The 13,564-nt window shown below is 45.4% G+C and overlaps 1 protein-coding gene across 7 annotated transcripts in view; it reads left to right on the top strand.

Moving 5' to 3' along the window:
- EYS (eyes shut homolog) overlaps positions 1–10,546 on the top strand; it is a 471,327-nt gene extending 460,781 nt beyond the window's left edge. For all 7 annotated transcript variants that reach the window (XM_083495822.1, XM_083495824.1, XM_083495825.1 and 4 more), the window contains 2 exons: positions 5,860–6,021; positions 8,852–10,546. In XM_083495822.1, coding sequence (XP_083351948.1) covers positions 5,860–6,021; positions 8,852–10,041 — 1,352 coding nt within the window. In that variant the 3' untranslated portion in view covers positions 10,042–10,546. The remainder of the gene's footprint in view (positions 1–5,859; positions 6,022–8,851) is intronic.
- Positions 10,547–13,564: the final 3,018 nt, after the last annotated feature.

Raw genomic sequence — 13,564 nt, 5'->3', positions numbered from 1 at the left:
TGATGCTTTTGAATTATGGTGCTGGAGGAGACTCTTGAGAGTCCCATGGACTGCAAGAAGATCAAACGCATCCATTCTTAAGGAAATTAGCCCTGAGTGCTCACTGGAAGGACAGATCCTGAAGTTGAGACTCCAATACTTTGGCCACCTCATGAGAAGAGAAGACTCCCTGGAAAATACCCTGATGTTGGGAAAGATGGAGGGCACAAGGAGAAGGGGACGACAGAGGACGAGATGGTTGGATAGTGTTCTCGAAGCTACCAGCATGAGTTTGACCAAACTGCGGGAGGCAGTGGAAGACAGAAGTGCCTGGCGTGCTGTGGTCCATGGGGTCACGAAGAGTCGGACACGACTAAATGACTCAACAACAACAACAACAACATGAATTTTACCTTTTAAAGCCTTCTAAATTGCTGGCGTTCACCACATTGTGGCAGTGAAATTCCACATTTTAACTATTGCATCACAGGAAGAAGTAAATGCTTTTGTTCTGTCCCAAATCTCTCATCATTCAGCTTCATTGGATAACCCCAGATCTAAGCATTATGAGAATGAAAGGTCCGGCATCATAAGCCTGTAATTGGTAGGATTACTTATAAGGGACTTCATCAAAAGCTTTTTGAAAGTTCAAATGGGGCTGGTCCTACCATGAGGCAGAGTGAGGCAGCTGCCTCAGGCAGAAAATTCTGAGCAGTGGGAAGTGGCTAGAAAAGTATGCTATGTTTTCTGCTTTGCAGCGCCTAAGCTCTCTTGCTGCCCTAGCACAGCCAGAGCACCAATGAGGCAACCTGTGTCAGGTGGCATGCTCCTTGCACCCCACCAGGGTATGGGCCCAGGTGTGGGGTGGGTGGGGTGGGAAAAGTGTCAGTAACACATCTTGCCTCAGGCACCTAAAGCGCCGAGCCCAAATAAACAATATCTGTTGGATCACCCCATCCATGTGCTTTTTTATACTTTCAAAGAACTCTAAAATGTTACTGAAATAGTACTTACCCTTGTGGAAGCCATTTTGATTATTCAGCAAGATTTCTATAAGCTTAGTAATTTTATCTTTAAGAAACCTTTCCTGGAACAGACGTTAAGCTAACTTACCTGCAATTCCCTATATGCCTTTTAAAAAAACTAGTGCTACATTGATGGCTCTCCAGACTTTTTGTTCAGAGGCCAATCTTAGCGACGAGGTTTGTGTTCTTGTCAGAAAACTAGCAATTTCACATTTGAGCTCTTTAAGGACTCTCAGGTGGATACCATCTGAGGCCAGAGATTTGTTGATTTTTAATTTGTCAATGAGGCCTAGAACTTTGCCTCTTGTTGCACTATTTCTAATTTCTTCAGAGTTCCTGTTGAAGGTAAAGGGTAAAGGGACCAATGACCATTAGGTCCAGTCGTGGCCGACTCTGGGGTTGCGGCGCTCATCTCGCTTTATTGGCCGAGGGAGCCTGCATACAGCTTCCGGGTCATGTGGCCAGCATGACTAAGCCGCTTCTGGTGAACCAGAGCAGCGCACGGAAACGCCATTTACCTTCCTGCCAGAGCGGTACCTATTTATCTACTTGCACTTTGACGTGCTTTCAAACTGCTAGGTTGGCAGGAGCAGGGACCAAGCAATGGGAGCTCACCCCATCACGGGGATTTGAACCACCGACCTTCTGATCGGCAAGTCCTAGGCTCTGTGGTTTAACCCACAGCACCACCCGCATCTCCCCTGTTGAAGGTATCTCAGGTTTAATTGTTATGTGCACTGAGGTCAGTGGGGCTACTCCTGAGTAAATATATAGAGGGTATAAGGCAGGTTGTTACCTGTAATAGTTTTGCCTTGCAGTTTGATTTGCCATACCAAATCAATTTGTTTTACAATTTCTACTAAGCCATGTAAGGTGCCACATATTTGAAGAAACCGGGAGAGATAGTACTCAGTTCTGCTTTGCTCAGCTAATATTTCAACAACTGAAATGAAATAAACCATAGGGACCTATTTGCCAGGTTTCTGAAATGCCATAAATACTGTGTATCTCATAGGAGCATGCCCTTAGGAAGAATTGAATCCCTTTCTCCTGCAAATAATATAGAAAACACTGAACAAATACCTTTCTGTTGTTGCTATAGTGATTCTGTTTGCTAAGAGCAAACTATATTTTTACTCTCGAGTACAAGGAGAAAACATGTAAACTTTCAATTCAACATAAATCAGCACTGTATATTGGGAATATGCAAAAGGATGCCACGAAGGGCTCTTGCTTACACAAATTACACACCATACTGGAGTAAAGCAGGGGAACAACAAAACCCATCAGCCCTAACCATTGGCCATGCTGGCTGGGGCTGATGGGGCTTGAAATCCAGTAACCTTTGGAGGGCCACACGTTCCCTCATCCCTGGTGTAACGCATGACTCTAAGAAGCATTGCATTTAGCAGGGATCTGACTAAAGGCACATTATGCTTTTGCTGAGAACCTTTTCCTATAGATTTGCACTAAATTAATGGCAATGGCAAGAGACATTTTGAAGTAAGATAACATGGTTTCACAGAAGGTGAAGGAACTCTAAATGGTGTCTGGAATACTTTCAGAACTGCCCGTTACAAACGGAAAGGCAAGTAAACACAAGGGCCTAGTGCGAGACACCCCTAGATAACAAGGCAACAAATTATGTGCAGTTATAGCTTGACAGGGCACTCAGCCTGTGCACAAAGATAAACTCAGTACAGTGGTACCTCGCAAGACGAATGCCTCGCAAGACGAAAAACGTGCAAGATGAAAGAGTTTTCCATTTTTTGAGTCGTTCCGCAAGACGAATTTCCCTATGGGCTTGCTTCGCAAGACGAAACGTCTTGCGAGTTCTTGCAAGTTTGTTTCCTTTTTCTTAAAGCCGCTAAGCCGTTAATAGCCGCGCTTCGCAAGACGAAAAAACCGCAAGACGCAGAGACTCGCGGAACGGATTCTTTTCGTCTTGCGAGGCACCACTGTATAGAGTAACTACCAGGGTAGTCAAACCAGGGAGCAGGGTTCAAGTCCTCACTCAGCCATGAAGCTCACTAGATAACTCCACATAACCTAACTCTCAGGGATGTTGCGAGGATAAAATTAGGCGGACTTATGTATAAAGTCCTTGGAGAAAGGCAAGTTACAATGGAACAAATAAGTAAAATAAATTGCAGTAGGACAGGAAGCAAGTATTAAGAGTATTTGGGATTCACGCAGAGAAGGCTACTAAGGAGCATCTTCCAAGCTGTTCCTTGGCCTTGCAGTCAGCAGCAGTGCCAGACTCAGCAGCCTGCTAGAAATGTGTTGTTTGGGTTTTGTGTTGAGCTTTTTGAAGTGTTAATGAGCACAACTTTTCAGACTCTGCTGATCCTGGGATCAGGCTGCCAATCATACTGTCTACAGTATAGTGATGAAAACATATAGAATCAAGTACAGGTATGCAGATCCCAGAGTCAGCTGATGTTTTCGACTGCGTTATTTGTTGATAGAAAAGAATCTTTTGACTTCTAACACAATCTTGTCATCAGGCTGCCTGGGGAGAGGTGACTCGTTCTCATCCAGATCTGCTGCTAATGCTTCCTGGCAGTTATATAGATGCTGCTCTCCATTCTTAGTAACCTGAACAAAGTTGCATGCTTTCCCATTAGACAAATGACAGACAGAGCTGGAAAGCCAGTGTTATTAAAAGCTGGAATTGAAAGAAGCTGTGGGGCTGCTAATTTGAAATGGGAGGCATGTTTAACCCCATATATTTCCTCAATCTTAAAACCATTGCCTGGAAACTGCTAATATGGCCATCTTTTAAGTTGTGTAGTTTTGTCCCTGCTGTATAACTTCAGTAATCTTGGGGGGGGGGGGGAGCGAGCCTGGTGGTCACAAGTTGTCAAGAGCATCTTTAGTAATGAAGCTGAACACAAAGAACACTGGGAACACAAAGAAGCCATGTGGGACTTGTGGAGAGCATGAAAAGAATTGCCTAGAGAGGTGTGGTGGGGCATCCATGACAACAGCGGCAGATAGGATAGGGAGGCAATGTTAAGACTAGTGAACTGGGCTGTGTTCTATGGCACCTAGCAGAAAACATAATGAGTGCAAGAGGGAAAGAGGAATGTATTTCAGCAACAGAACTTGCAAAGACAACATGGTCCCATGACTTTAATTGGTCCAGGGGGATTTACACTTTTAAAGTCTTCTTAGGTTTAGCAAGATGGTGGGATCTTTGTAGTTGGTTGTTGTTTTTAGCGCATGCTCCATTATTTTGAAAAGGGGGCAAAAGGAGGGTGTTCCTTAAAAATCTACCGCAGTGCAACATTCGCAAGATACACACTTTGTGGTACAACAAAAAGAAAAGCATTGCTATGACTAATGTTTACAGTCAATGGCATTTTTTATTATTAGATTGCCATGATTACTGTTTCCTGTGCCTGGCCTCAGAGCATTCTGCCAGCTAACGCTCCTTTCGATTTGTTAAAAAGGGTAGAGAAAAATGAAGTTCATAAATGCAAAAGTTGTTTTCAAGAGAGGGCTGGCATCCCTTTATAAAGTATTCAGATGAACACCCTGATGACTGGTGCCCACCAACAACACATAAAGATTTATGGGGAAATTGGCTGTATTAGTAATCTTCTGGGGGAGTGGGAAAATCAAATTGTTTTGATAAAGTTATGCTTATATCCTGTTTCTTGAAAATAAAAATATTTTTGTTTTTAAAAAACACACAGTGGGCTGGATCCAGATTGAGTCATGCTTTGAAGAAGCCCATGAGATCACTAGTCATGACAAACTTAAAGCCCATTGATTTCACTCTCCCACCAATTTCAATCAATTTAAACATGACTCAATCTGGATCCAACCCAGTGTGTTCACTAGCCACTGATCTGGATATTGCTTTCAGGCAGGGATTGCTCACAGGGAGATGATTCATTCTCCTGAATCCAACTAATTAAGTAACATAGTGTGGGAACACATCTTTTGAATTGTTCCTATTCTGGGCATTATCAGCATGGATTCAGAAAAGTGAATGGTTTTGTGTATGGTTCCAGCTTGTGTACCCTCCAAATCGACCAAAAGATAGCAGAACCATCTTTAATTTTTATTCATTCTTCCCTTTTCTAACTTCACCCTGATCCAGTAAGGGACTTTCCTGCATGGAAGCTGCTTTCTGCACCCAGCAAGTGTCCATCTGTCTTGTAATGCTCATCTGCCCTTCATTTAACAGGCTAGATGTAATCACATCTGGGGCACCAGATGCTGCATGGAACTAGCTGCCCTTAGGCTGCTCTAGTCAATGTAATTTACCCAATAGCCTATTTGGAACATGGTATTCCCTTCTCTTAAACTGAAATTAAAGTTCACCATTTAGGAACCCTGCTCTGTAATTATTTAGGGGTGAGTGGGTAGAGGGATCTTGACTAGTTTGCAGAAGGGGCAGGTGAATGCATTCCACTTTAAAAACTGCCTTTTTAATGATGATAATTTTATGTATGGCTTTTTCACCCAACCACCTGGGTATATAGTGGCTGTACAGAAGTCAGTGTGCGCCAGCAGTTGTCTCAGGGCAAAGCAGTTGCATGCATAGAACCACCACCACATACAGCAGCTTTCAAGCATTTCCAGTTTCATACTAAAAGCCAGATCCTGTCAGTGGTGGTGACAGGTACACAAAACTAGCTTAGCATGGGCTTGTAAGAGAGACAGAGAGCAAGCAAATGTGTTGATTGCAAAAAAACAGCAACCCTCACTTCAGATTTGTATTCAACATGAAGTTTTAGATTTATGATGAAGTATTGCCCTACATATCACTAGTGCTAAAGTAGAGATCTGTCGCCATCTACTAGAGAGATGAGATTACTTCCTTGTTTGTTTTGTTTTGCAGCCCTAACCATAAGCGATGCATCTTTCAGTAGCAACAAATCTTCTTGGATGTCATTTGACTCCTTCAGCATCCGACGCAAGGTTCATATTGAGTTGCAATTCCAAGCCCTTTCAGCAAACGGCATCCTCTTCTACACTGCTCAACACCTGAGCCCACGATCAGGTAAGGAGAGGGTCTGCATTATACTGTTTTATTATATGGACAAGGGAAAATGACCAATGCAGACATACGTAGGTTCGTTAGAGTGTCTCGTGTTTCAGCATCGGTTGATCAGATCAAGCTAATCCTTTTAAAAAAAAAAAGTTATGTAGTGTCTTGGACTGAGTAAAATGGCTGCATTGCGCTCTTGACAAAAAATGCACTTAGATTAGCTGGATGGTGTTTGTCACAGGCAGTGCAGCACGGAGGTTTAGGAAAACCCATTGCTCTTCCGCTGTAAGTTTTAAGTGGAATTTTGGTTGACCTCCCACACTTTGTAGGTATAACAGTCGCCCCCCCGCCCCCCGGTTTTTGTGAGGTGCATCTATGTTCCAATCACTCAGTTGGCATAATACAGCTATGCAGAGAGAGCATTTGTCCCTTCTCCTTTCACACCCCTGGTAGCTTTAACTCTGAAGCCACTGCTTTGTTTTCTGAAGTTGTTTCTTCAAAGCCATAAGGGAAGGCAGCAGTCAAAACTGGCAAGCTGTGTGTCAGTTTTGCCTCACTCCCTCCTGTAGCAACCACAGCTTTTGTTAATTCACTCTCCTCTCACTCACACCCTCTCTCCAGATTTTGAAGCTGCTGCTTCAGTTACTGTTTCCTCCTTCTCTAAGCTCACAGCCATTTTAATGCTGGGGTGGGAGGCTTTTGGAGCTGTTTTGTTTTGAAGTAGCACAAATAGCCTTGCACGTCTCTTAAAAAGAAATACATACTTGCACTGAAATCCAGCAATTTAAACAATAACACTGGGAGTGCCTGCAGCAGGCACTCAGTATGTGCATGTTTGGACAGATTACCTGGTTGGGGGAACTGCCTTGCAAAACTCAGAGAAGTGCAAATTTCAAATGACACTTGTGCTTTGGTTATCTTATTGTGTAAAGGGTGGGAAACAGAATATTTGCTTAATCATGAGCCCTTCCCCCAACCCACCTGCCCTACACCTGGCATCATATATGACATCTCGTGTGCGGCAGGTAAAGACGTGGCCCGGGTCCCACTGGATAGCCCTGTCTGTTTGCAAGCCCTGTCAATCAGCTCCATACAAAGGCCTGCACACCTTTCTGTCTTGCATGCACACTCTTTGAAAAATGAGAAAGGATACTAGCAGAGATTATGCCCAAGATTGTGATCTTATGTGTAGTTACTTGTAACTAAGTGCTACTTAACACATTGGAGCTTACCTCCAATTGTATTAAAACAAGGGTATGTTGATAAAGGGACGCAGGTGGCGCTGTGGATTAAACCACAGAGCCTAGGACTTGCTGATCAGGTCGGCGGTTCGAATCCCTGTAATGGGCTGAGCTCCCGTTGCTCGGTCCCAGCTCCTGCCAACCTAGCAGTTCGAAAGCACAAAATGCAAGTAGATAAATAGGAACCGCTCCGGCGGGAAGGTAAACGGCGTTTCCGTGTGCTGCTCTGGGTCGCCAGAAGCGGCTTAGTCATGCTGGCCACATGACCCGGAAGCTGTACACCGGCTCCCTCAGCCCATAGAGTGAGATGAGCGCCGCAACCCCAGAGTCGGTCACGACTGGACCTAATGGTCAGGGGTCCCTTTACCTTTACTATGTTGATAAAAGGATGCAAAAGAGCAGTTTCTTAGACCCATTTACCTACTGCCACAAGCAGACCTTTCAGTCACACCTCTAAGTAACGATTCTCTGCCAGTGGAGTACTCTGCTTAACTTACAGCATTCATATTACCTATTTGAACCACACTGTCATGGAAGGGGGGCGTCACTGAGGACTGAGTCTTGCATCTGCTTGTTAGCCTTGCAATGAGCCTGTCAAAGCACTCAGAGTGCAGGGAGGTCCTGGAGTATTCTCCTAGCAGCCGCCAAAAGAAATGAAAGGGGTTTCTGTTGCTTAAGTTTGCAAAGCACGTTATGTAAAGCTTTTCCTTTAGCCAGTGTTACATAAGCCTCAACAATCCCTTTTGCCAGTTATGAAAACCTTAACAAACATTGCTCACGCCTAACAGCCAATTGGCACTGGATTTTCACATTGCTAGGTCATAGTAATACCTTTACCTTTACCTAATAGTCAATTTGCTACAAAGATTAAAAAACCATACCAATTTTGAACTGAAGTAATGCATTCTGTTTAAATTTATGTATTTCATTGACCAAAAGAGAGATACCATAGCCTCCCTTGCCATTTTACAAAAACTATCCACCTCTAAAAAAAACCCCCTACTGGATTCTAAAAGAACTGGTGCCCTGTTGGGCAAGGTGGTCAAGGAAGTAGGGGTACAGAATGTGTTCATGCTGCGTGTGCCATCCCAACCTTCCCACTTTTGAGGTCCAAAGGGAGCTTCCAAGCCTGTTTGGATGAACCCATTTTCTTGCCTCCATGCAATCAGAAATCCTGATAAGGCAGATAAGCCTTGATCAGATGGAGACTTCCAATCGCATTCCCCTGTGCAAGCCCTGTAGCCACCTTCACAAACTCGCATTGAATGCTTGTAGCTCATCTTCATATTTTCTACTACACCTTCTCAACCTTTCACACACCAAGCCGAATGCAGCCTCTTAGCCAGGCATGGTGCAACAACAGCGTTTTGCTAAATCTGTTCTTGCTCTCTTCCCTTGAACTGCAAAACAAGGTGGTTGTTGAGCACCTGCCAAAATGGTGTGCATGGCTGGCAGGCTGCATTTGGCTTGGTGAGTCACAAGTTGTGCAATGAAGGCCTGTTGTGCAGAGTGTCAAGGCTGCTGTCTAGTAATGCTTAGCCAAAAATATGTGTTATCAGCTCATGGAATGTTGAAGCATCTTTCTTTTTCTTTCTCCATAGGCGATTTCCTAAGCATCTCCTTAGTAAACTGGTATGTACAGCTGCGCTACAACCTTGGTGACCGAACGGTAATTCTGCAGACTTTCCAAAATGTACACAGCACAAGCGGTACGTGGTATTTAATTAAAGCAGGAAGAGTTGGCAATGAAGGCTACCTCAACCTCAATGGCATCAATATAACCCGGGAAGCTAGTAGTGGCATGACTGCCTTAGATACACGCACAGACTTCTACGTAGGTGGAGTCTCTTCTTTAAATCTGGTTAATCCCATGGCCATCAAGAATGAACCCATCGGCTTTACAGGCTGCATTCGAGAGGTTCTTGTCAATGGCAGAGAGCTAAAACTGACTGAGAAAGGAGCTAAAGGTGGCGCCAACGTAGGTGACTGTGATGGAACCCCTTGTGGGTATACAGTGTGCAAAAATAATGGAGAATGCAAAGTTGAACCATCGGGTTTCTATTGCTTGTGCCCCAAGCATTGGACAGGGAAGACATGTGAGCAGTCTGCTTATTGTTCACATAGTAAATGTCTGCATGGAGGCATTTGTATACCTACCCCAGCTTTGCTTTCATATACATGTGCATGTAGACTTGGCTGGTCAGGCCTCCATTGTGAAAAAAAGATCTCATTTTTTACTGCAAAATTTACAGGCAATTCATACCTCAAATACATAGATTCCAACTATAAAAGAAGGGACCTCAGATTCACTAGGATATCTTTCAATTTCACCACTGAACACGAGGATGGTTTACTTGTATGGTTAGGGAAGGCTGAAAATGAAGACAATGATTTCCTTGCAGCTGGACTTGCTAGAGGAATGCTGAAAGTCATGGTAAACCTTGGAGAAAGCATTGCTGTCCCTCTTGTTCCGCAAAGCAAGTCTCTATGTTGCAAAAGATGGTATTTTGTCACCATTGCACAGAACAAGACACTCATCAAAGTGTACCTCGATGAGGAATTAGTTCTCTTTGAAGATCTAGATCCACAAAGAAAATATACTGCTCTCAATTATGGAGGGACTTGCTATTTTGGAGGATTTGGACTCAATAGAAGAGTGAACACTGTCACCTCAGGGCTGTTCAATCAGGAGTTTGTTGGCAAAATTAAAGACGTCCTGTTTCAAGATTCTAAAAAGATCCTGCTGATTAAGGCAGAAGGCTATAATGTTTATAGTGGAGATAAGGATTAACTGCTGAATAAGAACCTTTTTATGTAAGTACAAAATATGAATTTTACTTACAGTGCATGATGCATTATAGGAAACCTTTCCTTCAGGCTCCTTGGCTCTTGGACTCCCTTCACAGTCCCCAGCTCCCTTGGTTGTCTCTGAGTGAGGTTTTAATCCTAGCCAAACTATTTTTCCTTTTCTCTGAGAAGCTGAACTTCAGAAATGTTTAAATTCCTGAAGCAACTAATAGTTGAAAAAAGGCAATTCTTTTGTGTTAATTTAGGTGTTTCAAAACAATCATTTTATTTTCAATATCATAGGTAGCTTTTGTATATGAAATAAGACTAATGTATATTCAATATAGAATTATATTAATTTTCTGTTAGCTTATTCTCATAGAACTTTGCCTCTAAGTTTTAAAGCATACAGTATTCAGAAAATAAATGCCAAATGAGATAGAAACACAGTGGTAAAAGTATTTTTTTAAATACCAAACGTGTTTACAGTTCCACTACAAAAGCCAACTGGGTACCGTATTTTTCACACTATAGGACGCACCGGACAATAGGACGCACTTTGTTTTAGAGGGGGGAGAACAAGAAAAAAAAAATCTCCCCCCCTCTGCCCAGCGCCCCTTCAGTGAAGCGGCAGGAGGCACTGCACAGAGAGGGGGAGAACTTTCCCCCTCTTGTTTTCCCGCTCTAAAACAAGGTGCCGTTCAGGCGGCTACCTTGGAAGCCTGGAGAGCGAGAGGGGTCGGTGTGCACTGACCCCTCTCGCTCTCCAGGCTTCAGGTTCCTTTCAACCTGCTCTTTGGGGCTGGTGGGGGGAAGCCCACCACCAGCCCCAAAGAGCAGGTCAGGGAGCAGCGGAAAAGCGCAGCGGAGAGGCTCCTGCCATAGCCGTGCGTCACCTCTCCAGCCAGGACAGGGTCGCAGGGGGCTGCTTTAGCCCCACGCGCGCTCTCCCGGCTGGAGAGGTGACGCGGGGCTGTAGAGGCTCCTGCCATAGCCACGCATCACCTCTCCAGCCGGGAGAGGGTTGCGGGGGGCTTCTTTAGCCCCACGCACGCTCTCCCGGCTGGAGAGGTGACGCGGGGCTGTAGAGGCTCGTGCCATAGCCGCGCGTCACCTCTCCAGCAGGGAGAGGGTTGCGGGGGGCTGCTTTAGCCCCGCACGCGCGCTCTCCTGGCTGGAGAGGTGACACGGGGCTGTAGAGGTTCCTGCCATAGCCACGCGTCACCTCTCCAGCCGGGAGAGGGTCGCGGGGCTATGGCGTCTTCGCTCCATAGGACGCACACACATTTTCCCCTTCATTTTTGAAGGGGAAAAAGTGTGTCCTATAGAGCAAAAAATACGGTACTTCCACCATTGCTGACAAGCAACATTTTCTTGACTGAATGTCTGTGTATAAAACACACAGCTTTTTTCCCCCAGCCAGAACTCCCCAGAAGTGTGGGGAGAGACCTGACCAGCCTCAGCAAAGCCCCACTGTGCTTCCGACTCATGATGTCCAGTATCCACTGAGGGTCTCCTCATCTACAGAGGCACAGATGAACCTGCACTTTGCTGGAGCTCTTCAACCTCCTAGCTAACAACCGACACACAGGAAAGCCGCACCTCAGCTGAACAAGCCCCCCAACACTGCTCCAGCTCACCTAAGCCAGAGAGGGAGGGGGGAGCTTGTTAAGCTGCTCAGCTGAGGCACAGAAGCTTCAGCTGAGCAGCCTCAACAATAGGTCTGGTTGCCATATCAATACATTGCCCAGGAATGGTATGAAGGCCAGAGCACGATGGTGCCATCACCCAGCGGTATATTGCGTGTGAAACTGCTGCCACTCCTCAGTCCCAATGCCCAGTGGAGCCATGAGGGGTTTCACTTGCAATATACCACTGGGTGAAGCTGCCCATCTGTGCCTCAGCAGCCTTCACATGAGGCAGGAGGGGGCAGGCAGGTTGCCTCTCTGCCAGTAGGAAGAGGCAACCTGCCCACCCATGCAAAGGTAGCCTCGCGAACAGAGCTTGTCAGGCTCTGTTCACAGAGCTTGTCAGGCTCTGTTCACAGAGCTACCTCAGCCCCAACCTTCACATGGGTGGGCTGCCTCTCCCTCCAGGGAAAAAGAGGTGGCCTGCCCACTCCCCTGCCTGGGCGGTGGCAGCTGAGGCAGCCCCACACACAAGAACCTGTCAGAGGTTGCCTCTGGCTTGCAAGGAGAACACACACCCTGAAGATGGGCTCTGGGGTGGGTCTCCTGGGGGAGGTGTTTTCCAGCACCTATTGGTTCAGGAAAAAAAGCACTGTATACTATAGCAAAGACACTGAAATGATGTTGGGGTGGGGGGAGCAGATGATAACAGAAGTACTTGCATTTATGATTGCTAGAAAATACCATTCACATCTCATACCCGTGTAGCATCAGGCTGCTAAGCTGTTTGGAAACGTGCTCAACCATAATCTCTTTTGTCGTTAACCACCATATTTCCTGGTGTTAAAAATGGAAAACACAATCCAAACTGCCACCTCCTGCCATGGGGCTTTGCAAAGAGGCAGAGCCTCCACAATCACAGCTTTTCTGATCGTGGCAGCTGCTGGGACCGTTGCAGTCACACAATGGCAATGAGTTCAGGCGCCAGCAGATCCCAGGTCAGCACCACAAGGCCACCACTCTCCCTGGGAATGCACTGTTTGGTGGCTTTCCTCTGGCTCCAGCCAGCAGACCTGCCAACCAGCCATATACTTGGGTGGAAGGGGGAGCCTGGCTGAGCCAAGGGGAAGGACACACCACCTAATCCAATTGCCCAACCCCAGCCCAGTGTCAAGTGGTCTGCCTCGTTTTCCTCAAGTGAAACATAAAAGTTTCAAAGAAAATGGTAAGGAACATTTTATGCTAATAGCAGCTTTGTCATGCTGACAAAGTTTGCCACATGTAGCAAACATGTTACTTTCATAAACATTTTTCAAATTTTCTCTCCATCAAGTTGAGCCTCAAACCCTGACCTTAGAAAGATTAATGTAGAAGCTGTCATCATTTACCTCTGAAAAGCACTCAGGACTGCAGCCTCTGAGGAGCTGGCGTTTTAAGCAGCAGTCAATGCTCTGGAATAAATGTGGGCTTGCCCTATTGATTCTGTTTCGTAATAAATGAAAACTGTGATACTTCAAAACGTATACCCATATAACGATTTATAAAAACTATATTTGTTCCATAGCCTTCAAAAAAAATTCTCACTAAAACCATCAGTGTCTCCTTTTGCTTCTTGTTCTTACTGTCTAATAAAAAGTTTACATCAAATGCACACTCACACCCCAAAGAGCTGATACCCACTCTCAGCAGCCAGGAGCATCAGAGCTAGACACTGGAGGACTTGTCAGGAGTGAACATGGACCACTGGTACCCAACTGTATGGGAAACAGCCCTACTAGAAAAGCTAACCTAACCAACAGACCAAAACTGACATGGGGACAAATAAAAGAGGATGCTTTCTCCCCGGTGTGGCTCCCCTTTATTACACAACAAGACAACAAGAACCACCCACCGACAGCA

The sequence above is a fragment of the Podarcis liolepis genome, assembly GCF_965112155.1.
Source record: "Podarcis liolepis genome assembly, chromosome: 3".
Lineage (NCBI taxonomy): Eukaryota > Metazoa > Chordata > Lepidosauria > Squamata > Lacertidae > Podarcis > Podarcis liolepis.
Note: the sequence above shows the minus strand (reverse complement) of the source record. Positions and strands in the feature narration are given on the sequence as shown.